A 27,716-nucleotide genomic window follows, 5' to 3' on the forward strand; every position below is an offset into this window, starting at 1 on the left:
TCCCGTAAAACTTATATTTAAAATAACTGTGCGCAAGAGATTTCGATCATAAATAGTTTTATTCTGATGTAAAGAGGAGTTAACCAGACTAAGCTGTACTTGGGTGCTCTGTCCAGGCTTCCCTCCTATGCCCCTTCCCAGGATAACAAACTGACCCCATCTCTCCCTTTCAGGGGCTTAGCCTGGCAGGGACAGCGGTTTTGAGACCAGCAAGACCAGCAGAGCGGGGAATCAGGAATTCACCGTCCAGACCACTGAGTTCAGCCATTCCCCGAGTGCTCGTGGCACCAGTTGGTGAGACCTGAGCCAGTCAATATTTGCATTTCGGGATTGCGCAGATGCCGGAGCAGCACAGAGCGGCTGCCCTGCTGGGGTCGGGGGTTTGTATTGTGTGTCAGCGCTGTATGGGGCAATGGCTGCCTTGAACCTCGGGGACTGGAGACCAGTCCAATGCTAGAGTCTAAGAAGCTATTCATTAAGTGAAAAGCCTGTTTCACTTTGCTAATGCAGCTACTGCTAGAAACGGAGGTTTAGCTTGTCTCCTAAAATGGCAGCATGCCGATGGCTATGGCACCAGAGGACAACTCTGTTCAGCTCCCGTGCCGGTGGTACCAACGCGCCGGCCGCAGCAGCCCGCGGCAGCCGGGCCGGGCCAGGCCTCCCCTCGCCTCACCCGGACGCGAAGCCGGGCTCTCGTCCTGGCCGCCCCGGATCACTCCAGGCGCCAGGGCCGAGCCCCGCAACGCGGGGAGCTGCGCCGCGACCCCAAGCCTGGGCGGGGACCCCAGTGCGGCGGGGCGGTGTGTGCGGCGGGGCGGTGTGTGCGGCGGGGCGGTGTGTGCGCCGCTGCCGGGCCGGGCCGCCTCCCGCAGGTGCGGCTGAAACAATAGGCAAAGGGGCTGGCGGGGCAGCGCGCACCCCTCCGCACTGCCGCAACGAGTCCCGGGCGGCGGGCAGGGATCCCCCTTTCGGTAAGCACGCCTAAAGTAGTCCCTCTTTGTTCACCAGCGGCAAAGGTTTGACTTCACCTGTGTCCTTCCGCCGCGGCGCTCTTCCCCCCGCCCCCTGGCCCAGGAGCTGCCTGTCGGCGCAGGCGGGGCCCGCCGGGGCGGGGCCGAGGCCCTTTGTGCTCCCAGAATGCACCAGCTTCTCCTCCGCGGGAAACAAAAATGGCGAGGGGCTATGGTGGAGCTGGGCTGTCTGTGAAGCGGGTCTGACCCCTCCTCCGCCGCCTTTTCTCCGCCGCGCCGCGGTGTCCGTGCTCGGGGGGGTCCCGTTGGGCACTGAGGGCCCAGCCGCACCGGGGCGCCGGGAGGAGGCTCCCGAGCTCGCTGATTTCCCTGTATGAGGCGGTTGGCACCACTGGAGAGACCGAATGAGGTGAGGGGTGGGGGGCGGGCCGCGGCGGGGGTGGGGGGGGGAGGGAGGGAGGGGCGGCTGGGCCCTGCGTGGGGTGGGGGCAGCGCGGGGACGGGGGGGCGGGCGCGCCCCGCGTTTGGGCCACCGGTGCCGCATCCCACCCCCCGCGGCGGCCACGCCACCCGCCGGGGAGGGGTGCGAGGGGCCCCGCTCCGGCGCGGGGGGCCCGGAGGCCTTTGGGGGAGGGGGAGGAAGCTCCCTCCGAGGCGGACGCTGGCGAACGAGGCGGAGGTCAGCGGTGCTCCGCGGTGACCAAAACAAAGGGAAGGGAGGCGCTGGGCCAGCTCACGGGGTCCGTGGAGGTGCTGCGGAGGGGAGGCTGCGGTGAGGCTTGCGCCAGCTGTGTTTTTATCTTATCGTTTAAGGATATTGCCCGAGTAGGCTGCATTCGCTCGGGTGCGAAGAGAGCAGCACAAAAGAGGTGGTGGTGGTCTCTGGTAACTTTGTTTTTGGTTTCTTTTTTTTTTGTTTGTTTGTAAAGCCTCAGCTCTTAGTCTCTGTCGGGCTAGACAATTTGAATTTGCTTGAAGGCTTAATTTTTTAGTCCACTAAAATACAGTAACTGTTGATGGCTGAAAGTATGTACAATAATGCATTTTTTTTTTAATTTGGTATTTGAATCCTCTGGGAAGAATGGGTTAATACTTTTGTTAGTCAAAGAGAATAATATGGTACTGTGTTGGATGCTCTGGACACTGATATTCATGTTGAAATACTCGAAGTTATCATCCATTCATGAAGTATCTGGGTGCTATTTGAAGGAGAGGGCCTGCATAACTAAATGAAAGGGCCTGCCAGGAAAGCAGTGTAGGACTATACGTGTTTCTGGAATTTCTGGTAGTCAGGCCCTGGTCATGACTTTAAAAGGCTGAACACAAGGGATAATAGCATCATTTTCTCCTGACTTAGTGTAAGGAAGGGTGATCAATGCTTTGTACTTAAACTGTCAAAAGCATGGCATGATAAGAAAATGGTTTCCCTTTTGGTGTGGGTTTTTTTTTGTGTGTGTTTTTGTAGTCAGGTTGGTAAAAGTTAAAAAGTTCATGTTTGTCCATTTTGAGACCTCAAGTTACAATTAATTTGAAAGCATTTGAGGTTAAAAGAAGAAAAAAGCTTAATTCCTCTAGTATTAGAATACAGATTGACAGATTTATAGCTCCTTAGTGGAAGGAGAATAAGGGAACACAAAGATTGGAAATAAGAAAAAAATGTGTGTAATAAAGTAGTGAAAGTGAGAAGGATCTTTGCAAGGAGCTACCAGCTGATGAAATGTGGATCTGCACTGAGAGTATAATGTAGTAAATTTTTGCACAGTTAACTCTTGTTTTGTCAAATATATGTGTGTGGCTTCTCAAGAACTTTTCTACTCTGGGAGGAATTTTAAATCAGATGTAGGTTGCTTCTCAAAAGTTGGCTTAATATGGGTAGTCACCAGTTGTTGAGGTGTATATTTTTTCTAAATAGGTGAAAGACACAAGCACTGGTAGTCAGTATCAAGGCTGGCCTTCGATACAGTTATGTTTGTCCTTCCCCCGCCTTAGGACATCAGGTAAAGTTTGAGAAGAGACATGGTAACAAATGAATTGCAGTTCATTTCCTGGTAGAGAGTGGACTTCTGTATATCCTGGGGATGGATGTGAATGAATGTAGTACTAGAAGCACCTAAAATTGCATTAAAGCATATTTTGTGCTCCTCATACTTGGCGTGGTAGAGAAAGCTTGGAGGGTAGAAACATGTGGCTAGAAGCCAATGTGAATCTTCTCTTAATTTGTGAATTGACAGTACTTTTTTTCTGTGACTTCGAGTTTGCTGTGTAGAGCTGGTTTCACCTTCTTTACAGGCCTTCCTTGCAGGAGATGGAGGGGAAGCATGTCGGTGTAAAACACACCAGACGAATTATAGAATCAGTGGTATTGCTGGAGGGTCCTTGGGCAGGATGATACCTGTTACTGAAAGCACTGAAACTAGTTGAATTTACACTTTGAACAATCTAGATTTCAAGCAGATGGTCTCTTCCTAGAAGGCATAATCTCTGTGGAGGAGTGAAATCAAGAGACTTAATTTTCTTTCACAGAAAGAGAGCTAATGATGAGAGCATTCATGATAAGTCTGGGCATATTTCATTCACTAAGTATCTTGGAGGATAATAATGTTCTATTTATGGTTTAGACTGATACATTTTTAATTTCTTTCTGTGGGGAGCTAGTGGAGATTGCTATTCTTGTAGACTAGTCTTAAAGCAAGAGACTTTTGGGGTTTTGATCACCTCTGAAATCCTTTTTCTTCCCCCTTCCCTTCCCCACCCCAGTGCAATTCAGCATGTCTGTCACGACTTTCACTGCTCAGGTGCAGGCTCACATTTTACTCCCTTAGGTGTGTTGCTAGGCATCCTGTATTTGGATATTGTAGAAACCCAAAAGGCAGTTACTATGTTCAAGGAGGCGCTAAGTATACAATTAAGAGAAGATCTGATCTGAAAAGGTGTGTTGTGACCTGATAGCATTGTTATCTCCCTGATACTTACCTTCTACCTCTTTGTGTACACACACATGATCAGTCCCAAACAAATGGCTTTTACAGTACGGGGCTCCCCTACCCTATTTTCCTATATACTAAATAAGTAGGGAAATATGTTAGTCTGTAGTGATCTTTTAAAGACTAATACTTTCACTTTGCATATCAAATAGAATTAAAACACTTCTAGTTAGTTATTGTTTCTTGAGAGAAACTGTGGGCAAGTTAAACCAAAATAACAAATTATTGTAGCATTATAGACACAAGAATGCACTTATCCTGGTTGCTACCTCTTACTAAGGCCAGTCATACTTCACAGGGTCAAAAGATCATTCAGATTAGAAGGGGTCTCAGGAGTTCTGTAGTCCTGCTCAGTGTAGCATCAGCTATGAGGCCAGACCAGGTGGCTTTATCCAGTCAGCCCTTAAAAGCCTCCAGCGATGGAGGCCACAAACCACCATGGGCCATGGTTTTACTGCTGAACTGTCCTCATGATGGAGAAAAAAAACATTCACCCCCTCCATTGCTTTTATTTCAACATATGCACATAATCTCTCCTCCTGCCATGCTTTAGTGAGACGGACTTAATCTCTTCACAGTAATGTTCTCACAGGAGCTGGAAAGCTGCTGTTTGGCCTCCCTGAAGCCTCTTGTTCTCCAGGTTGAATGAGCCTGATTCTCTCAGGCTTCTCTCATGGGGCAAGTGCCCCACTCTCAGACTGTCTTGGTGATCCTTTATCAAACCCATCTAATTTGATGTGTCTCTTGAACTGGGAGAACCAAAACATGGTATTCTAGATGCTGTCTATTGAGTTCTGTCTGTATAATTACTATTCTGTGAAATGATTGCTTTCCCTCAGTCTTCTAGCTAAACTTCTAATGTGTGACAGATTCATGGATCTAACTGCTAATCAGCTGAATGGACTGCAGGGACTCAGTTCTGATTACCACTTTTTTTTTCAGAAGCAAAACTTACTACTTTTGTCAGGTAATGTGGTGGAAATACTTTTGAAAACATAGTGCTACCTAAAAAAGCACAACACACTAATGAAAATATGTTCTGTGACTACTAGAGAGTTCTTTCAAGTGTTTAGCCAAACAGAAGCATTTAGAGCAAAATTCATAGCCAAAGTGTAAAGCTCTTTCAAATGATTAAAAAAAACCCAACCACCACCACCCTATTGGGATAGTAATGTATTGCATGAAAATCCCGTACAGTCACAATGGTAGTGATATGGTTGACTGGGTAGAGCTGAGAAGTAAACAAGTTATAATTTCTCATCTTCCTGACAAGGAGCAGCTTATATAGTGTGGTTGCCGTTAAGTCATTGTCAGGGCAAAGTTTTTCTGCCTTCAATGATACATTAACTTCTGTCCATTGTGGATTTGTTAAGCATTGCTTGCTTGAGTGGCCTGTGAATTGGCTTGCTACATGTTTAACCAAACGTGAACTTGACTCATGCAGGCCCATGGGACCAAGTAGGCTGCTTTCAAGAGCACTGAGATAACTGTGATGTTCTCATGGAGCTGTTATTTACCATCACAGGTTATGGAGAACAGGTGTGATCTGTACTGATTAGAGAGTAGCACATGTCACAACTATTTTCAGAATAGGTCAAAAGTTTAACCCAGGGAACCACAGGCTGGTTAGACTCACTTGGGTCTGTAGGAAAGGCACAGGGCAAGTCTTCATGGAAGACATTTCTGGACACATTGAAAGGTGGTGACTGGGAACAGGCAGCATATATTTAGCAAGGATAAATCGTGACCTGACCACCGTCTTTGTTAAAAAATGTCAGGGTTTGTGGGTGAGGGGAAAGGAGTGGATGTCACCTACCTCAACTTTGGCAAGGCTGGAGGAAGTGGCTGACAGGAACCTCATGAAGTTCAACAGAAGCTGTTGCAAAGTCCTGCATTTGATGGAGAAACCCCAGGCTGAGGTTGGCTGGGGGTCAGCTTTGCAAGATTGGCTGAGGGTCTGACAGACAAAAAGCAGAAAATGAGCCAGCAGTGTGTCCTGCAAGCAAAGGCAAGTGGTATCCTGGGCTATATTAACAAGAACAGAATCAGAAGACGGAGGGGAAGTGATTGTTTTCTTCTACACAGATCTTGATAGACAGCATCTAGAATACCGTGTTTTCGTTCTGCCAGTTCAAGAGGGACATCAAACTAGGCAAGTTTGATGGAGGACCACCAAGACAGTCTGGGACTGGAGCACTTGCCCCATGAGAGGAGGCTGAGAGAACCAGGCTCATTCAGCCTGGAGAACAAGAGGCTTCAGGAAGGCCAAACAGCAGCCTTTGAGCTCCTGTGAGAATAGTAGTGAGATGGACTTAGTCTCTTCACAGTAAAGCATGGCAGGAGGAGGAGAGATAACATGCGTATGTTGAAATAAGAGAGATTGGGGGGGGAGGGAAGTGTTCCCCCCCATGAGGACAGTTCAGCAGTAGAACCATGGCCCATGGTGGTTTGTGGCCTCCATCGCTGGAGGCTTTCAAGGGCTGACTGGATAAAGCCACCTGGTCTGGCCTCATGGCTGATGATGTGCTGAGCAGGACTACAGAACTCCTGAGACCCCTTCTAACCTGAATTATTCTAGTATTCTAAATAACTGTAATAATTGAAAATAATTTTGAGAATAGGTTTCCTCTTATCCCCCAAGCATTGCTCTTTGCTTTTCTAGACTGAGGGATGCTTAGGCTTGTTTTGTTATTCTGCCCAGTCAGTGATGTGACTTAGGCTTTTGATTGAGTTCCTTATCTTCACACTACTTTGTATTCTGATACAAAGTATATCTTGTAGATGTTCCATGACATAGCACACTGGAAGCTCAATATTATTTGGCTGCATGAGATAGCCTAACAGGATAGACTGTGATCTAGATTTGTATTGGATCCTCTGCTTGAAAGAAGTTTGTGGCAATTTAGTAATATAATAACCTGTTCATGTATAATTGGAACAGTGACTGTTGCAACAAAGTTGCTATTATGAAAAGCAAGGTGAACTTTGATTTTTTTAATCTGACTGATCCTGAGTTTGGTCCTAGGTTGGAGTTAAGTCTGTCTGTCTTCTTGGCCCAGCAAAATATTTTTATTTGCATGAGTAGTTATGGGTGACATGCTGAACGGATAATGTTTGGCATGAGATCTCAAATGTCAGAGAAGATACAAGGAAAATGGGGAGAAACATGTGGCTGGGATCCACCATCTCTCCAGGTGCCAGCAGAGGTACTGGATCCCTGTTGCAGGTCAGCAGCTGAACTGGCAGCATGGTAGGGGCTTGGTTATGTGATGCTGGGTAAACCAGCTGAGACTGTGGCTCTCACAAAAGACTCATTTCCCTTTTCTGCTGCCTTCTGGCTGTGAGCTGCTTGCCTGGCTTGTCTAGTCACCAGACCTTTCTGTGAGGTGCTTTAATTTGTTTAAAATAGCAAAAAAATAATCCATATTAAAGGCAAGAAAACCAAATAGAAAGCTTATGGAGAAGTCCACTTGTTACTTCAGTGCTGGTGGGAGGGGAGCGAGCTGCCTGTACTGGGGAAGCCACGTATGAAACTGCTCTCAGTTTTGTGTGTTCTGAGGCCTTGCTTAGACCTCTCCCTCCTGCCCATTCCCTGTATGAAGTAACTGTTGTGTTCTAAGGAGAGCAGAGCAGGCTGCTGATATTTTGCAGTCCTTCTTCATAGTTTGGTTTTCTCTAAAGTTTAATAAAAGTGTAGTTTGGCTGTAACTTCAGACACAACATTTGTGATTAATTAGCACTAATGTCACACCTTCAGATCTTAAACTGGTTATCTCTAGTTATCATAAATTATTTCACTAGTTCTTCCTCCCCTATATGATGCCATATTTTCCAGTTTTAAGATAGATCCTAAACCTATGTCAGTTGTCTTAGTAGAATGTTATCTGTGTGTGTTATTTCTAGTCTGAATTCCCTGCTGCTAAGTCTGCTGGACTCTTTAAACTCACCGTCCCTTCAATGTGACTTGTATTTACTGGGAATTAATGAATTATCTGTAGGTCCCACTTTTGAGTTGTTTCAGTAGATTAAAATTTTCTCTTAATATGCTTTGGGCACTTAGTTTTTGGAAGTAAATGTAAAGACATTAAAATTTAACAACTATCTGTACTCATAGGGTAGCTATCATCCGTTACTGTTGCAGTATTTGTGAATGATGCAGCCCTTCTGAAGAAATTTCCTGAAGCTGCATGGATTGTCACTGGAAGTGCCTGTCATTCAGGTGTGCAGTCTGGCAGTGCCAGTTGAGGAAATTTGTGTCCCAAGTTGCTTGTTTGCATTTGTTCTGTTGTGCTGACAAACCATTCTGTGAAACAAATCAGTGAGCTGAGATGGCTGAAAAAAAAACCCCAGCTCTGTCAAGGGATATTTTTTGTTTTTTTTTTTTTTTTTAACAGGAGTTGATTCACAGCAGTTGTTACAACTGAAGGAGTACAGAGTATGGAATGACCTTAACCTGGCAGTGCTGCTGAGGAAAAAGACACTTGGAAACAAGAGGGAGAGTGCTCAGTCTTTCATCCTCCAGCCTCTTCACATATTTTTCCCTAACTTTTCCGCTTCTTCTTTCTGTAGGATTGCTGTGGAGATACAGGAGTCAGAGGCACCGAATGAACACTGACACTTTCTAACTTCTAGTAAAGAGGTTAGAAAGAATTACAGACAAGTCAAAACTAACAGAAACCTGATTTTGATAAATAAAATGCTATGCATAGTAAGTTGTCATGACAGTGGTGAGATTTCTTTTCTTTTAGGTAGCTTACCTTCAGAGGGAGTCTGGTTCATTAAGTAGATGAATAGGTCTTCTGCCTGTCTTGCTTGAGAGTATCTATGATTATGATCTAGACCCCAAAGTGAAAAAAATCGAGCATTTTCAGTACTTTAGGAGGTCAACTCCTCAATAAATAGTGAAGGTACAGTTTTATTTTGAAGTGTATTTCAACATGCAAACACAATTCACTGACTTCCCCCACTAGCTTATGAAAGATTGGATGTATTTTCACCTGTCTTCCAACAAAAAAAAAAAATATTTTAATGATTGGTGGGACTTTTTGGTATTCCACTACAGCAGAGAGGGCTGTTGCAAGACAGACAAGAAAGTTATTAGCATTTTAAATGTAATTTTTATGCTGGTCTGCACTGAATTTCTTGTGATTTTTTTTTTTTTTGTGCAGTGTTTTCAGAAGGCACTTTAATTAGCAAGCTGTAAGTTCCTTTAAGTAGGTGACTCTAAAGTAAACTTGTTAAAACAGTAGCTTTTCCCACTTAATCGCCATCAAAAACATTGAGGTAATGTTTCCCTGAAGAGGAACTTCTTATCCATGTGGAAAGCAACTGTTAAGCTAGCTCTAAGTGTCAGCCTATTGTGATAACTAACCCTATTTTCAGTCTATATGTTAGATAAACCATAAACTGCCACAGCAGGGGCTACTTCACGAGCTGTTTAATCATCTCTTCAGCAGTGCTATCTCCCACAAAGAGAGCAATGTGGACAATGGAGAAGTGTCTGTTTTATTGGCTCAGAACTTTACTGTGTGTCAAGATCCTTCAGTGTCTGAAGTAGCTATTGTGAATTTAGGCTGTTGTATAAGTCAATGTATAGACTAATTTAAGTGCTTTGTGCTAGGAAATTATGTACAACACATTTTTTTGCTATAAGTTGGAATGGAGTTATGGGACAAACTTCTGTACTTAAAGGAATGTCGTATGATTTTGAAGACTTTTTTAATATAAGACTCAAAAATAGTTGTTGATTTTTGAATGGAAACTTGTACTATACAAGTTCTTTCACACCTTTTTTTCAGGTACTGGAAGAGTCAAGATTCCAGCCTTTCAACTGCTTTCTCTAGTCTCTTAAATTAAACTAGATAAAAAGCTGGAAAGAAAATACTTGAACCTCTGTAAGAGGGGAGTCCTGTCAAAACACTTGTTCAACTGTTTCAAGGTGCACTAGTGAGTTTGCTCCAGGTGCTTTGGAACTACATGTGGCAACTTATTGACCCATTTAATATTGCTGAGTCAAGTTCCACAGATGTAATATGAAGTGTCTAAATACTTTAATACTTTGTAATGATGAGTCCTTTCCAATAAAAGAATTATGGGCTAAGACCAGGTTATAGTTTCATAACTTTCTAGGCTGTTTTGATCAAGCCTTGCCTAGCCTTTGAACATTGCTTGCTTTGTGTTAGGTTGGATGTGTGTATAGTCAGAAGGGTTTGGGGAACTGATGAAGTTGAAACTTTTTTTCCTCTCTTAACTGTCTGACTTCAGACACATTTGTTTCTGAACCTTTTTGGTACTTGGGTGTGTAAACGGTTGTAGAGATACAAAGAAGAGAGTAGAATGCATTTGCAACGAGTGTTAAGGGCTAGGGCTCTACTTCAGAGGTCCTTGCAAAAATTCAAGCTACTGTACAAGATAAGGGGCAAATCTTGCAGTGCTGTACAAAATATGGTAAGTTTAAACAATGAAACGTGCTAAGGGTATGAGGTTATTCAGAATAATGTAGACAGTGTAGAGGACGTTGAGCTACTGAGTGACTGGATAATGAAGTGTCAAAGGAAAAACAGAAGTAGTACAGAGTGGGAAGAGCAACGTTAGTCTGGGAGCTGTTGGAATGAGAACCTGCAGTTTCCAGTAATTCTTTGAAGTTTTTAACTTGATGCCTCCTTGTAGTGGGGAGGGTCAGGGAAGGCTACAGATGTTAGTTGGAAAGGAGCAAAATGACCTGTGCTGTTGCGCTGTTACCCTATTATTGGAAACTTATTGTGAATGCTGTGTGCATCCAGTCCCGTTTATCAGGGGTTGGAGTAGAAATGGGGAAAAGCTGTGGTAACTTTAAACAGCTTTCTCTTGAGAAGCAGCAGAATTGGTAGGATGCTTTATCTGGGAAATATCGCTGAGTGGATCTAAATATTCTTACTGGAACATGAAGGGAAAAGATAGAAAATGATAGTTTAGTTTTCTGATGCAATGATGAAGGGTGTCAAGTGAAGTGGCAAGGTGCCAACTGTGAGATAAGCCAAAAGAAATGCTGCTTTGCAGGTTCAACAAACATGTAGGAAAACTTGCAGGAAGAAAAGTCCATTAAGGACTTAAAAAAAAAAAAAAAAAATTAAAAAAAAAAAAAAAACCAACCAAAAAGAACCAACCAAACCCCAACAAACATTACTGATCTTTGGATCCACAGCCTGTAAGAGACCTAGAGAGTGTTTTGGAGAGGAGTGCTGTTCTCTTTTTTTTTCCTTTTCCTCTGGTCTTCCCCAGTCATCTGACTCTTTCTGTGTTTGGGATCAGGCAGGACTTAAACTGGAGACCCAATTGTGCATGAGGATGCCAGAGTTATTGGGCTGGATGGAACTCTTGTTTGGCCCATTATGGCTGCTCCTGTGGTCATGTCATTGTTTAGATTTACACTGATTATGCTTAAAAGAGTTGTCTAATCTTGTGTCTAACCTTCGTGGCTTAAACTGTTTAGTACAGATTTTCCAGAATATTAACTTCTTCATTTTCACGTATTTTTGATGTTTCAAGTCGTTACAATTCCAGTTTCATTTTCATATTGAATGTAAATAGTAAACTTTTTAGGGAGAAGGGATTTCTTCCTCTTTGAAACTTTACAATAACTTCTCTAACATATTAATAGTAATTATCATCAAACTATGTAGGACACCGATTCATTTACTGGCTTTCTTGGTACTTTGTGATGAATTAAAATGTTTCTGGTGCTGGTAATGTACTTAAGTGACCTTGAGTAAGGTGAAACTGCTTGGTCAATTGACTCTGTCCTCTGTAACTCCCTGATTTGTCCTTGTGTTTGTCATAATTGTATATACATTTAGTTTCTAAAGAGAAAATACATTTGGGTATAGGAATGGTAGGGTTTTTTTTTATAGTCTCAAATTCTGCCTGTTACTCTGAGCTGGAAAGCTCATATATCCCTATCCTTATTTACATTACTTAATTTCACAGAAGTTTTTTCTTTACATGAACTTGTCTGTTTCAAATTTCGTAGACTCTTACAGTAGCAGAGGCACTGCTACTGAAGGTATGTAAAGTCTGAAAACATGAACAGATTTTTAGTTACCTGAAGCTCTGGAGTTTAGGGAAGTGAGTTCTAGCTGTGAATCATATTAATATTTTTAAAATGTTTTTTCACTTTAACCTAATTCTTATTAGATTTTTTCTTGCTTCTCTTTCTTTAGAGACTCTACAGCAGTGGGTAATTCACTGGTCCATAAGCGGTCTCCGTTACGTCGAAGCCATAAGACCTCAGCATCTCTGACCAAGCTGTCGTTATGTGATGGACAGAAAGCCAAAAAGCCACTGTGTAAATTTGAAGAGGGTCAGGATGTCCTAGCTAGGTGGTCAGATGGCTTGTTTTATCTTGGAACTATCAAAAAGGTAGACTATTTTTAACTTCACTTACAGTATAATATGTTGTTTAAACATTACAGAATTATTGTCTGACTTAGTATTAAATCTGTTATCCTGTTTAGCCTTTAACTTGTAACTCCACTGTATTTTTGTTTTTCAGATAAACAAACTGAAACAGAACTGCTTCATCATATTTGAAGACAGTTCCAAATCCTGGGTTCTCTGGAAGGACATACAAACAGGCAAGAACTTCAGTGAAGTAGTCATTGTTTGGTATTTTATTTGTTTAGATTACTATATCTGTTAAAATAAATTATTACATTATATTCTTGTATCGTAAAGAGTTATATAGTTTAATTACTCAGTATCACAAATTGGGCAAATTTAAAAAAATGTTTTCAAACAACTCTTTATCGTTGCATTTTTTTTCCACAGACCTATGTGCAGGGAGGGGAGAACACTTCTAAAAATAATCACATTTGAGTTTATTTAGATGAGTATAATACTCTTGTCTTAACAGAAAACTCCAGGCCCAAATTTACACAAAGCTTATGTCCTCCAGTTATTTTCAGTTGAAACAAAGACTGGAAAATCCTAGGTTTGAATGGAGTTTTCACATTTAAAAGTAGCACAATAACTGTTGCACATAAGAAACCGTTACAGAATTTGGAGTATTTATGTAGTATAAAGAAATGTGCAATTATCAAGTGAGACATCTGTTGCATATTAGCTTTAATTTTTCTGGTATTTGGGGAGTAGCTAGTATTTTGATCTAATGCTAATGGAGTGTGGGTGACAATTTCAGTGACAATTCCTTCTGAAAATCAGTTGCAATTTCCTCATAAAGGCAACAGAAGTCTGATCGGGCTCTCGCTGATTCTTGATGTTTGAACTAAACACTCTATCTGCTAAAGGGGAAGCTTTGTATTCATAATAGCAAAAGAATCAACTGCTTTATTTCTGAGAAGCTTTTAAAATACTGCTGTTCAGCTTCTGTATAGTACAAGTTTATAGTCTTTAATTCATTTATCGTAACTATCAAACTTTAGTTCATGAGTATGATAACATAGATTAAGTGCCTTGTATTGTAATCCAAATTTTTACATTGATTTGTGGTATAATTGGAGCAAGCTGTAGTTTTGTTTTCAGTTTGCAAGCTAGCTTTTTCTTACCTCTGCTGTTACTGTGTGCTTCTGTATGTTTGCATGTATAAAATGTAACAACCTATTTCAGAAGAGCGTTGGAGTTTAATATTAAAGCAGCATGGGCAGATCAGTCAAAAAGATCTGCACTGACTTGTGCAAAAACTTAGAAGAAAAGAAACACAAATTACCGTCAATACAATACATATCTATCAGTTGTCCAGGTAGTATTTGTTTATACATATTTTTTTAGCCTGCCATTTACATTCTTTATTCAGTTATTTAATTTTAATTGCTGATGTTAAGGAACCGTAGACTGTGTAGTAAATAGGCAATATATAGCCTATGATAAGTGATATAAGTATTTGTAACATGATCTGTACAAGATGTCTACATTTATTTTTGTTAGGAAGTTAGCCTCTGTAACAGTATGTTTCTACAATGCATGGATCTGTGACTGAAATGATGAAAAAAGCCATACGTATGGTAACCGTTCCAACTGCAGATGTAACCTGAAAAAAAAAAAATCACACTTTGATCTTTATCTAGGAGCCACTGAAAGTGGGGAAATGGTCTGTACAATATGTCAGGAAGAATATTCAGAAGCACCGAATGAAATGGTTATATGTGATAAATGTGGGCAAGGTAACTAGATTTTTTTTTCTATTTACTGCATTTTAAAAGATGTTTTGGTTTGTTTTGTGAAGGAGGATATTTGCCTGGCTATGACTGACTACTCAACTGATCTTAAATTTTATAGCCCTTTGTGGCTATTAACAGCTCACTTAAAGTGACTAACACCTGTTATGTAAGTAAAGTTTATTTTTTCCATTAAGAAAATGTAAGACCGTTTTGAATGTTACCTCAATCTTTTTGATCAGATTTTTGGCACTTAATGATGGATAATGCCTTATAGTTGCATTTAAATTATACGTATTTGTGTGTGTTTTGCCATTCCAATAACACTTTTGTTGATAATTTTTTTTATACAGGTTATCATCAGCTATGTCACACACCAAATATTGATTCGAGCGTGATCGATTCAGATGACAAATGGCTTTGTCGACAGTGCGTTTTTGCAACAACAACAAAGGTGTGTTCATAGAAAATGTTTCTTAATACATCCCATATTGCTTTGGTTTTGGAATTGAAGGAATAGCACTTTTTTTAATTGATTTTGATCTGAATGTAAGTTTTATATGATGGGAATTTTTATTATAGAAATAGATTGCATTTAGCTTTCAATTCATTTTTAAATAAATATGCTAGTATTAAAATACAGGTGAAGTATTTTAGTTGATTATAGACAAATTTTTATAACTTTCAAACTAAAGGATTTGAAAGTTTCAGAAATACTGTATTGTTTCTGTAAACTAATGTATTTGTTTTGGCCCAGAGGGGTGGTGCACTTAAGAAAGGACCAAATGCCAAAGCACTGCAAGTCATGAAACAAACATTACCGTATAATGCAACAGACCTTGAGTGGGATGCAGGTCATAAAACCAACGTCCAGCAGTGTTACTGCTATTGTGGAGGACCTGGAGAGTAAGTAAACAGATAACATATATATACAAACTGTTCTCTGTGATGCAGCTGCAAACTTTGGCCCTGACCCTGTAGACTTTTACTCATGAATAAGTTAGTTTCTGTTTCTACTGTGTGTAGGTATTCAACTCAATGCAAAGTGGAATTTTGAATTCTTTAGAGATATATATATTTAATGTCTTATGGAAAATACATTATTGGTGGTTTTCCTTTTCCCATCAGATCTTTTAATCTAACTTTTGCTATCTAGCCATCACATAGTATCACAGTCCATTCTACAAGAAGCAAGAATGTTTGGGTTTGGTTTGTTTTTTTGTGGGTTTTTTGTTTTTGTAGTTTTTTTTCATTGCTACTGTTAATGTGCTGAGATTGGGTGGAGTTGTTTGTTGGTCTTGCAATTCTAGGCAGTGTTTTTTCTGATGTTAGCTTGGCTCTTCCATTAGTCACAAATATAAATGTTAGTTTATTAAATTTTGTTGGAACAGACAGCTGTCTGATTCAGCCACATCGTACCCTGGATTGCATTATTGGCAGGGGAACGACTTTTTTCTCCAAGGCATTACAGAGTCCTCTGTTGGCTTTCTTACAAGAAAGGCAAAAGAGAGGTCTTTTTAAGCAGATAGAGATAAATACTATGGTGTCTGCATGGATGAGTAAATTAATAAAATAGCATTCAATATTTGAAGTCAGGGCAAGTTAAGAGTCCCACAGAGAAGCAAAGCCTTTGAGTTTATACTCACAGGACAGAGCTCTGGTTTGAGAATTTTGCAGACTTGGACAAACGTAGCCTTTAATTTTGCATAGTTTCTTTACTCGAGGGAGAAGCTGAAAAAAAGAGGTATAAACTGTGAGATTGATTTTTAGGATTCAAGTAGTTGAATCATCAGAAACAATGTTTGACTTAATGCAACTGTGCTGTGCTTTGGAAAATAATGAACAAGCTAATCTGCTATGTGAGAAGCAGCTTGTATGGAGTTACTGAATTCTTATTATTAAGAATTAAAAGCTGGCTGTCAGAGGAAATTAAATTTTTATTTTCCTCATTTCATAACAGAATTAATTCTTTTACTGGACTATTTTTTGTTATTCTTAGTCACTCTTTTCCAGTAATAATTCCTTATGTGAAAGTCATCTTGGGTCAGAAGATCTTGTGCTATTTAGTTTAAACATAATGAAGAACAATTTTCAGTAACTTTTAAAATACATCTTGTTTTTTCTTTCTGTTGGTGAAGCTGGTATCTGAAGATGTTGCAGTGCTGCAAGTGTAAACAGTGGTTTCATGAGGCTTGTGTGCAGTGCCTCCAAAAGCCTATGCTTTTTGGTGACAGGTAAGAAATTTAAGCTGTGCTTTATGGTTGTCTTTATTTAAAATGTGGAGGCTGTCGCACGTATGAGCTTTTATTAAGGCATCCATGATACAACAGTATTTTCCAAAAATGGAGTGAGTTTATAAGGATGTGTTCAGGTGCCAGGAAGAATGCAGGTCTTCATCTCAGTTTGATGAAGGAGGGTGAGGTGGGGTGGTGGGTATTGGCGAGAGAACCAATGGATCGTTGAATTCAAACTGTTACTGGCTTGGCTTTGTGTGGAATTCCATTATCCTATAGGTGCTGGCTACTGGGAGATTGGAAGCTTTAAGGCAGACCACTTCAGTGGGCCTGTGAGTTAGATAAGGGCTTTCAAGTTCACATTGTATAGGTGACTAATCTGTATGCAACAGGCATCATGCGTCAAGGTAGGCTGTCAGTGTGTGCAGTAGTAGCTCCCTGTACTAACACACAGGCAACTGGAGAAAGCTGGGAGGTCAGTTAGACTGAAGGGAGCTCTGTACATCCTCTGTGTGGTATGAGCTGATACAAAAAGAAACGAAGTAGTGCTGGTCTGTGCTTTCATTTTAAGAGGAGCTTGGAGCGGATGAGAAAACTGGAGAAGCGAATTGAGTATCTCTTTCTTTATCTGCTGTACTTTCTTTTAGCTGTTGGGTTGTGCTGGAATGTTAGTGTGAAGGAACTGAGTTAGGGCGCAGGAACCCATGGGTCCTTTAAATCTGTGCTTACACTGAGACAGGTTTCTGCATTTCAGAGAATGGTGTGGGGACATTACAGAGCATCTTCACTGGGATAGTCACACATTGAGAGACTTTCTTGGGGAGTATGAAACTTGAGGAAGTATCTTGTATCTGGCCTGGTAGGGAGCAGCACAGACTTTTGAAGCTGATAGAGAAAGGTGGAGGACAAAGGGACTCCCAAATACTATATGGGCTGGGTTTCTAGCCTGCTTTTTTCTTTTTTCATAAATAGGGTGTTAAAACATTAAGACTGTGTGTGTGTGCAGTCACCCACCACCAAGGCACTTGTACATATACCTATGTTTGTTTTTAGGTTTTATACGTTCATTTGCTCAGTTTGCAGTTCTGGACCAGAATACCTCAAACGTTTACCCTTAAGATGGTAAGTATGATTGATTTTTTTTTTTTTGAGGGGTAGTGGGTGAGTTGAATACATGCTCTGCTCTTTTTTGGTGTTGTGATTCTCCTTGCAAAAAAGGAAATCCACTTGCTGTCTTGAGTTGTTTCCTGAGCTGTTCTTACTGCTTGTATGAACAGGAACCAACTTTTCCTTCAAAGGTTATCCTTAAATGTAGAGTTATATTGCAACTGTGTGTTCTAAGGGTTTATTCCTGGGATTGTTTAGTCAAGTAGCAAGCAGCTACCAAATGTAGTTACTACTACCATACACATCTTGACATATTTTAATAGTAGTTTCCTCAATTACATTTGACAGTCAGTTGTAGTTTGGAATTTTTGAGCTAATAACCCATACAAGAAATTATATCCAATTTAGTGGATATGCGTGCAAACAAGTATATGGTGGAAATAGTCTTGTTGAATGTTAATTCGCCAGAATACTTGTAAGAATTCAGAATTGATACATCCAAGTCTTAATTTGGACTTAAATATCCCATGATTTAGACCAGTTTTAGAGTTTTGAAGAGTGTTGTGACAGTGAGATGAGACAGAGATGAAAGAAAGATTCAAAGCAGAAGGAATCATTCATGGAAGAGAAATGACAGGAAACTTAAATGTTATTCCCTGGATTGAGTGTTTGACATTGTGCTTTGTGTTCCTATAACTATATCATGGTAATATCTTTTCTACTAAATTATGTCGAATAAAAGCAATTGGAAGAAAAAAGACCTTTTCTTTTTCTGTTTATTTCTGAATATCCAGGGTAGATATAGCACATTTATGCCTTTACAACCTAAGTGTTATTCATAAGAAGAAATACTTCGATTCAGAGCTTGAACTCATGGCATACATTAATGAGAACTGGGATAGATTACATCCTGGTGAGGTAGGTAACTGAAATACTCTTTCTTGGTTTCCTTCACAGTGCACACATAGGTCCTGAAGGTTGGTGACATATGACTGTTTTATTCTGGATGTTAAATCCTTTATTACCTAAAAATCTGATGATCCATGTAATGAGATAATATTTAATTCCTTGCAGAAATAGAATGCAATTGAAGTGGTGTATCTTCTTCTGAGCTGTAAAATTCCTCAAGTAGCCATTATTATTTCCATAGCAACTTTAATTATTTATACTCAGCTGTTTATTCTGTTGCATATATATTTTTCCTTTCATTTTCTGATTTTTCTCATAGTTCTTTGATATTTTCATGTGCGCAGAGCAGAAAATCTGTTGAATTGAATGCACGGTACATTGCATATGAAGAAATCTTCAGAGTCTCTAAGGTGTAACACATAAATTACTGTGCATAAACATTTCTTCTTCCCTCTTCCAAACATGGGGGTGATTGATTCGTGTCCAGGTCCAAGACTGTTTTGATCTTTTTCTGGTCTGATTCTGCCACTTGTCAAGGCATCTCGTTTTTAGTTCACTACTATACTAGTTATTATCCAGCTATTTGATTTAGTGGACAGTTATCTTAGCATTAGAGGAAATCTGTTTCCCCATGCAGAGTGACTTAAAATTTAACTAAGAGGAGCAGTGTAGGTACTTGTTTCTGCATGTGAGGTTGGATGCAAAATTCAAATTGCCATACTGCTAGTAGATTATGCTGTACTTTTTTCTTGCATTAAAAATGCTTAGGGTTTTCAATTTTTTTAATACAGGTGGCATATAACGGGCTTAAAGTTTTCTTATCATGAGTGTATCCTACTTACCTACTTTTTAATCAGTAAATTCATACAGCTGTAATCCATTTTTACTAGCAGACACAATTTGAAAATCAAATTTATGTTCTGGGTTTAAATGATTTAGTGCTGTTTGTAAATAACGGAAAACAGTTTAAAATGCACGTGTTTAGACTGTGTCAATAGCTTGTAATAAAAACAAGCAAAATGACTAAAATGCTAAAAAATGACTTAGTGTCACTAGGAATAGATGTGGTTTACTTTAGGATGTATGACATCCCTTAGCAAGTCATATCAAGTCAAAATTCTGTCAGATTAAGTCTCAGGTTATCTTCTGCTTGCAATCTGAATTAATTTGGGAGTACATAATGCCACAGAATTATTATTTTTATTGGTCTTTGGAGGGCAAGCTAGTATTATGTTCTTTGAGTATACTAAAATACTTTGAGAAATTTTTCTTGCACTTCTTACAAGTGAAACTCAAATTCTTTGGCCTGGGCTTGATCCTGGCATGAATTCTGTGGATCTAAATCACAGAATGTATGTGATAATGATTAATATCCTTTGGTGTTGGGTAGTTTCCACTGCTAATACTTACTCACATCCAAATCTGTAGTTACAGTGACTCAAAGTAACTGTAATCTTTCTGTAACTGGAGAATTTGACAGGTTAAATGATGTCTTAATACTTCACAGCTTGCAGATACCCCAAAATCTGAAAGATATGAGCATGTGTTGGAGGCACTAAATGATTACAAGACCATGTAAGTTGTTGGTACTTTTTGTTTTAAGTGTTGTTTGCCTATGTAATCTCATGTGAATTATATATAGTCTTCAATCTCCTTTGCTCAGTCTATCTGATAATCACTTTGGCTGCAGATAACATTTAAATTTTAAATACTGTTGCTATGTCAAGCTGTAACATTACATACCTATTTGAATGGAACCCAGATCATGAGAAAATTTGTTTTAACTTCCATCCTCTTCCCTCTTCACATTCTGTATTTGAGACTGAGAAGGAATAAAATAATATTAGGATGGATACTCTAATTTGTATAGTTTTGTTTTGCATGTACACTGTTATTTGAAAAGTTGCTTTCGCTGGGGTCAGAATTTTAACAATTAATTTAAAATCATATAGGTTTATGTCTGGAAAAGAAATAAAGAAAAAGAAGCATTTGTTTGGCTTGAGAATTCGTGTTCCTCCTGTGCCACCAAATGCTGCTTTAAAGGCCGAGAAAGAACCAGAAGGAACTTCTCATGAGTTCAAAATTAAAGGCAGAAAATCATCTAAACCAATCCCTGATGCAAGGTAAGGTAACTCAGTTATTCTAGCTATGTCGTAGAAAATTTGGGCTACTTTGAGTACGTTTTTGGTGCCTACAAAAAAGGCTTTTTCATTGTATAATATATTCTTTAAAATAACTGTACAGGTGGACTATTTGTGAGAACAAGGTCTTTGAATGAATTTAATTAGCTTTCTATTAGGATCTCAACAAACAAAACCCAACCAACCAAACATAAACCCCAAACAACATGAAATTTAGCAGTAAGAACAACAGAAAATATCCCAACTTTCCTGCCATTTGGGAAACAAAATCTCTTGCCTTCTTGGAACTCTTATGCTATAATCTAACTAGATGTCTAAACAGGAAGCTTGATGTGAATTTGTAACTTCTATTGATAAATGCACCGGTTTTTTTACCAAGTGTGATCTTATGAACCGATAACATTTAACTCTTGTTCATTCCTCTCCAACAGTAGGGAATCAGTAGTGTCACTAGAAGGAGCTTGTATTTATTAATTTAATTCTAGAGGCAAAAGTATGTAGCTTTGTACCTGACAATTTTGATTTACTGGAATAACCTCCTTTAGCACAATGTTTTAGCAATAAACATCTAATTGTGTATTCATTGCCAAAGGAAAACATGTATTCAATGAAAATTATCTTCAGTAATACAGAACAAAATATAACTTTTCTTCTAGGGAATTAAGTAATGGTATAGAAAGAAAGGGGAAAAAAAAATCAGTAGGTCGTCCACCTGGTCCCTATACAAGAAAAATGATTCACAAAACTCCGGAGTCTTCTCCTCTGGTAAGGTTTTGGATAGTTTTTTCCTCCTTTCCCCTCTAACTGGATTATTATTTTTGAAGAAAAACATAACCAGTTAATCTGAATTGTGATATTCCCCCATTCAACCTCAAACAAAATTGACACAGCAATTAAAACTTAATTTGAAATTGTTTTTGTTTTTTGTGTTTAGGATAATGAACCAGTTCCAGTGATTGAGAACCCAGCCTTGGAATTACCTTGCACTGTTGGGTAAATGAAACAAAAAAATCCCTGTAAAACATTATATTTACCATGTCACTTATCTGTTTGCTTCTGAAATGTCAGCTCAGTTTTTAATATGAGATTATTTTCATTACATGGCAACCCTATTATCTTGCATATCAGGAAATCTGATGGAACTGCACATTCATCCAATACCTCAGATGTGGAATCCACAGGTGCTGCCAGTATGAAAGAAACTACCTCATCTAGCATTTCCAGACATTATAGGTAATTATTCAGTTACTCTGCTGTACTGATTAAGATTTGCAATGTATTAGTTTTTATAAACATTATTGGAAGCGGGGGCAGGAAACAGTTGGTTCAGCGATATACTTCTCCCTTAATAAACACAAGTTGCAGGGATCCTGCAAAAGAAGTCTTGCCAAAGCAGGACATTCTAAATCTGGTTTCTTAAAACTTGAGGTTCTGTTGTACTTCCAGTCAGTTCTGAACCTTTTGGGAAACTTCCATGAATTCTACTCCAGGTAGTTACAAAGAACTTAGAGTCTAACAAGATTCATGAAGATGAACACTTGGATGAGAGAGACCCAAACCCACAGCCCACGCTTATGGAAGGCAGTTGATGTTCCAATCTTCTGTGGCCTAGTCATTGCCAGTGCTGTTTTCTGGATTTTTTTTAATTTCTTTTTTTAGTTGAGACTTTGGCAAAATGAAGTAGAAGATAAGGTAGGAGGCTGATATAGGAGACAGCCATAGTAGATGTGAAATGGAAGTAAGGGTGTTGCAGAACTGGTGGGAGAACACATAGAGAAGAGCTGAGGATATTGCAGAGAGGTATAACATTGTGGATGTGGGAATTCACTGGGATTTTGAGTAATGAGCAACTGGGACTCTGAGTCTCATTTGCATAGGGAAATCTAAAGAAATGGGACAAAAGAAAACTAGTTGTAATTAGTTGTGCTTGCAACACACAGGGTGCTCAGTAACTACTGTTCTTTGTTGATCTAAAAAGTGTACCTAAATTACATTTACTGAAAAGAATTAAACTCCATAAACATTTCTTGAGCTTAGTTTTCTTCTAAAGGCTGCAAAAGAGCTGATGTGTACCCTGAATGATTTTTAGCAGCTTTTGTTCTTGTAGATTTGTGTATTCGTGTTAAAGAATAGCGAGTATGCTGTGATTTTCTGCAGTCAGTAGAGCATGAAAAATTTTTGGCACGGTCTTCATAAATAAATTGTTAACTACAATCGACTTTGCTGAACTTGAGAGAGGGCAAAGTTCAAGTAACAATTTATTTGCAGAAAACAGAAATTTCTCTTTTACTGAGGTACATGGATCCTCAGTCTACTTGTTTCTTCTCTTTCTGGTTTGTGCTCTCAAGTGCTTTCATGAATCTTTTTTTGTGCATTGCTGCTACAAATTTTTATCTTTAACATCATGTTTAACTTAAACTTCTGAAATTGTTACCTAAGGATTTAAGTAACAATTTTTAATTTCTGCCTTTTTTTTTTTTACATTAAAAATATGTGATTTCCTCTTGCCCTCCCAGCTGTCTTGAATGTCAAGGATTGCATATGGTTTAGTTAAGAACTTTATCAATCATGTTTTACTATGTACAAATTATAGATACGGGTTTTTACATAACGGTTTAGATCTTGGACACTTTTAATATTTGGGTGATGGTTTATTCTTGAATAATGTCAGAAGCTTCTTTTTTCATTACCAAATCATACAGGTTTTAGATATGCATATCTTTCTGGTCACATATAATAAATCTTTAGAAAGTCATGTGTACCTAAAAATAGAATAGATGTTGCAACTTCTTTCATGTTTCAGATTTCTAATTTATTTAGATGAATTTGGCTTGAAAAAATAAAGCTATGCATAAATTAATTTTTTTTAGTCTCAACTAACATCAAATCTCTAACTCTTTATATTATAGCTTTTGTAATTGAGGTCTATCTGTGTGATCAAGCTGTATTTTTAATTTGCAAATTTAAGCACGTTTGCTGCAGATTCTCTGAAGACAGGTTTTTTAAAAAATTTACTTAAGAATGGGATTAAGCTGAATCAAAATAGTACTGTTATTTAGGCATAAGTTAAATTATTCAGCCACCTCTTTGACATTTTGTTAAATTAATACAATTTTTCCTTATGTAAATCTTTGTTTTGCAAGTGCCATATTTATAGTCATCTATCTATAGGCAATGGATATTTTTATCAGTGAAAAACAGCAAAGAAGTGATGATACGAGTTGCATGGAAGTAACTCATGATAAAGCATACATTTTGAATAAGTTCCTTGAAGTTAATACTGTTTGGTTTTTGTGTTGTTGTTTGTGTTTGGTTTTTCTTAATAGTTTATCTGACTCGAGAAAAAGGACTCGTACAGGAAGAACTTGGCCTGCTGCAATACCGCATTTGAGAAGGAGAGGTCGCTTTCCACGAAAAGCACTCCAGACTCAAAATTCAGAAATTGTGAAAGATGATGAGAGCAAGGAAGATTACCAGTACGATGAACTCAATACGGAGATCCTTAACAACCTGGCAGATCAGGAGTTGCAGCTCAATCATCTAAAGAACTCGATCACTAGTTATTTTGGTGCAGCAGGTAGAATAGCTTGCGGGGAAAAATACCGTGTTTTGGCTCGTCGGGTGACGCTTGATGGAAAGGTGCAGTATCTTGTGGAGTGGGAAGGAGCAACTGCATCGTGACTGTAGGACTGAACATTATGTTCACTGCACTGTCATCTGTAAGTACAGTTCATAATGCAGAGCCACGAGAGAAGTGTGTCTTTTAATGTGTTTCTAAAAACAAAACAAAACCAGTTTAGCCTTAACATGTAACTGTTATCATTACAGCTCTTGTGATAAAGACTTACCTTTTTAAAATCTGATCTGAAACTTAAATTTTTTAATCTGAACATTGTTAGATTGGTTTAGGTTGGGATATTTTTGGGTTACAGTTGCTTGAAAATGTGCATGATGTTTAAAAAAAGAAAGACATTTTCTAGAGAACATTCCATGGATGCAGTTATTGTGATTTAGAGAAAATATTATGTAGATAGCACAAATCTTTGAAAAATTTTGGTTTCTTTTCTTACCCAAATGTTTGCAGAAATGTATTTCTATTTCAATACTTTCTAGATTTCATAAGTGCAGTGTATATAATGCCTACTGAAGACTGTAAAATACTGAAGTTTTCTTTCAAAGTGTAACAAAAAAAAGAAAAAAAAAAAGAAGAAAAAAATATATTGAGCCTGTAAATTGCTCTGTGACCAGACTTCATTGTCTTTTTAATATATTCTTTGTGTGTGTGCGCGTGTGTGTATATACATATGTATATATGCACACACATACTTGTGCGTGTATATATATGTGTGATTGTGACCTATGCAATACAAATTATGGGATTGGGCAGCTTCTGAGAATACATCCCATAATTCTTTTTTCAGGAATAGTTGCCAATATTTACACAGCAGCATTTCTTCTCAGGCTTATTGGGTGCTGTTGCTTTCTGTGTACTAAGGAAAAGCATCAAACCAGTGCAGCGTGTTCTGGCAGTGGGTGCAGTCACTGATGTTCATGTGCTCTAGGGAACATAACATACTCCATTATTTTCCATGTGAATTACCTGTTAAAAAATACAGGATCTGAACCTTTTGAAATTGACTCTACTAGAAATAACAATTTAAAAGTTATTGTGGCACACTGATTGTAAAGTTTGTGCCCAATAATAAACTAAGTTGACAGGAGTCACATACAAGATTCCTATGTATCTGTAGAAACAGTCATATTTTGATAAATGTAGTATGAACAAAGTGTATTATTGCACAGGGTCAACAGTTTGTTGCCATTTGAAGTAACGTTACTGATTTTATTACAACATTACCTCTTTTGTTTTTATAAAATGTACCAAGTTTTAAATTGATAAGTTTGTTTTACTTGTTAAAAAAAAAGTCGAAGTCTCTTGCCAGTATTAGATGTTTTTTCTTTGTCTGCTACTTTTCGAGGGGGTTTTAGCCAAAGAGTAAACAGAATACTTTGGTGGTTATTCACTGTACTGCGTAAAGTTAGTTTTCTTACATGCTTACGGTTTACCAGCGGAATAAGATTGTGACATTCACGAATGACAGAGTGGTTTAAATTGTACTGCCTAGGTTAGTACGTATTTATTCTATTACTTGATTATTTGACTTTTTCTGCTGATCTTGAACATCTTGAAAAGGTGACTACTTCTTTTCCTGTCACCTTATAGCCAAAGGATGCAGAGAAAGCTTTTTATCCTGTGCTTGGTTTATGGCTGGCTGAGTAATATTAGCTTTATAAAAATGCTAATTAAAAACTGCCACTTCTGTTTACCTTCACTAAAATGTGTGTTGATTTTCTCACACCCTCAGCTATTAATTTAATGTTGCCTTGCCTATAGCTGCAATATTTTGATAACACAGCAAATTCATGTTAATTTTTGAATGTTTATATCTTGGGATAATGCAAAATGTAAAGCCTTTGTAACCTTACTCACACCATCTGTATCTGTCTTTATTGTTTCACTTTATCCAAGTCCTTTAATTCTAACTGAACACCAGCAGTGTTTTTCATAAAGTTTCATTTAAAGATAAATATTGGAATGTACTTGGGGACTTTAGTGGGGAGGGGAGAAAATATTTGTCAAACTTAAGCTGTCCATAGACTTAACTATTGTGAATGTCATTGTTTCGTTTTATTATGGTGATTGACTTGACTCTGATGTTCAGTTTGTATTTTTGGAATTGCTTTTTTCTTAGAATTAAAAGACCAACATTAAATGTGTGTATTTTTTGAGAGAGGAATGAGTTCTGATTCTGTATTCTTGTGAAGTACCTGTTTGGTGGCATCTTCCCATCCATTGCTTCTCTCTCCAGCTTTCCTGCTGCTGCTCTGGAGACCCTTGCCCTGTGCATAGACACTGACTGGTGTTCCAGCTGTGCTTGAGGGATTCGTTGTTACAGGTGTCATGTGCTGGAAAATGCTGCAATAGTGCTGCTGAAGATACAGCTAGAGTAGTAATTCAAGCACACCTACAAATGCCTTTCTCTCATTTGATGTGAATTTCATTGTATGTAGTAATGGAGTCTCTAAAGGAAAAATACAAATGTTGCTGTATGTAAGGATTTCATTTTGGTACGGCTCGATCATTGTATGTATGCATGTGTGTAAATATATGTAATTCAACTTCATTGTGGTCACTGCTTTAGAAGCATTTCTGTGTGTATCAGATTTAATATTTTTCCATATATATTATTTGTGTTACAGTGGTATTTAGGTAGGTGATTGTATCTAGGCATCACATGAACAAGACAGCAAAGAAATAATGGCTCATTACTGATCGGAATTGTAAAATAATTGTCACAGCAAACTTCTTGTCAAATCATTGTTCTCAACAAAAAGTTCAAAAGGAATTTTGAATAAAAGCTATGCTTTTCTATGCATAACAGATACTTTGAGATTACAAAGGAATTTTGAAAAATCTCTGTGTGATCTGTGAAATGAAGGTCAGTATTTTACTTTATTGTGAAGACAGAAATGAACTGAAAAAGGCCTTGAATGATATGACTTAGAGCATGGGGGGAAGGTGGATAAATAGAAAAATAGTCGTGCCTTTGGAACATCCTGCTAAAGTGATCTTTAGTGTTATATTTTAAAAGGAAATTGGTGAATTGAGATGGAACATGCCAAGGCTGGAGATGGAGCAATAGTCAGGACGTAGTGACAAGGATGAGCTGGGCAGCAGCATCAGTTCTGTGCACAGAGGGAAGAGGATGAATCTTGCAAATGCTGTGCAGGTAACACTTTCAGGCTTGAAATTGGGTCACTTCTCTGGTTCCCTCACATCTGCCTGAATGAAAAGTAATGCTGCAGTTAAGGGTATGATGGCAGAAAAAGGTGTTTTCTAGAAATGCAGAAAAGGGTTTGGGATGGTGAGTTGTGTTTGATGCTGAACTTCAGCTGCCACCTAAACATCCGTGTGGAGGTGTCAGATCTATTGAGATCCCAGTTACTGCATTTTTTTGAAATGCATGAGGAAAAAAAATCCCAAGTTGTCAAACTAAAGTTTACAGAAAAGCTGATTTCTTTTTTTGTAAATTGGATCATCTATGGGTGAGGTATAAAAGAGAGAAAGGTGGAGGAGGAGACTCCTTTGAAGTCCCTGCAGAAAGTTGAAAGGGGAATGACTGTCTTCCAGGAAAGGTAGTGCAGGACAATAGAAAGA

The 27,716-nt window shown here is 38.8% G+C and overlaps 1 protein-coding gene across 1 annotated transcript; it reads left to right on the forward strand.

Moving 5' to 3' along the window:
* Positions 1-1,169: 1,169 nt before the first annotated feature.
* Positions 1,170-26,480, forward strand: MTF2 (metal response element binding transcription factor 2). Its single transcript, XM_080348935.1, has 15 exons — positions 1,170-1,380; positions 12,154-12,352; positions 12,486-12,567; positions 14,017-14,112; positions 14,460-14,560; positions 14,864-15,012; positions 16,245-16,340; positions 17,394-17,462; positions 18,242-18,365; positions 19,864-19,931; positions 20,309-20,479; positions 21,154-21,262; positions 21,432-21,490; positions 21,626-21,730; positions 23,824-26,480. Exons 1-15 carry the CDS (start codon positions 1,376-1,378, stop codon positions 24,176-24,178), a joined length of 1,788 nt encoding a protein of 595 aa, XP_080205061.1. The 5' UTR covers positions 1,170-1,375; the 3' UTR covers positions 24,179-26,480.
* The last annotated feature ends 1,236 nt before the right edge of the window (positions 26,481-27,716 follow it).

This window comes from Nesoenas mayeri, assembly GCF_963082525.1.
Source record: "Nesoenas mayeri genome assembly, chromosome: 8".
NCBI classification, from domain to species: domain Eukaryota; kingdom Metazoa; phylum Chordata; class Aves; order Columbiformes; family Columbidae; genus Nesoenas; species Nesoenas mayeri.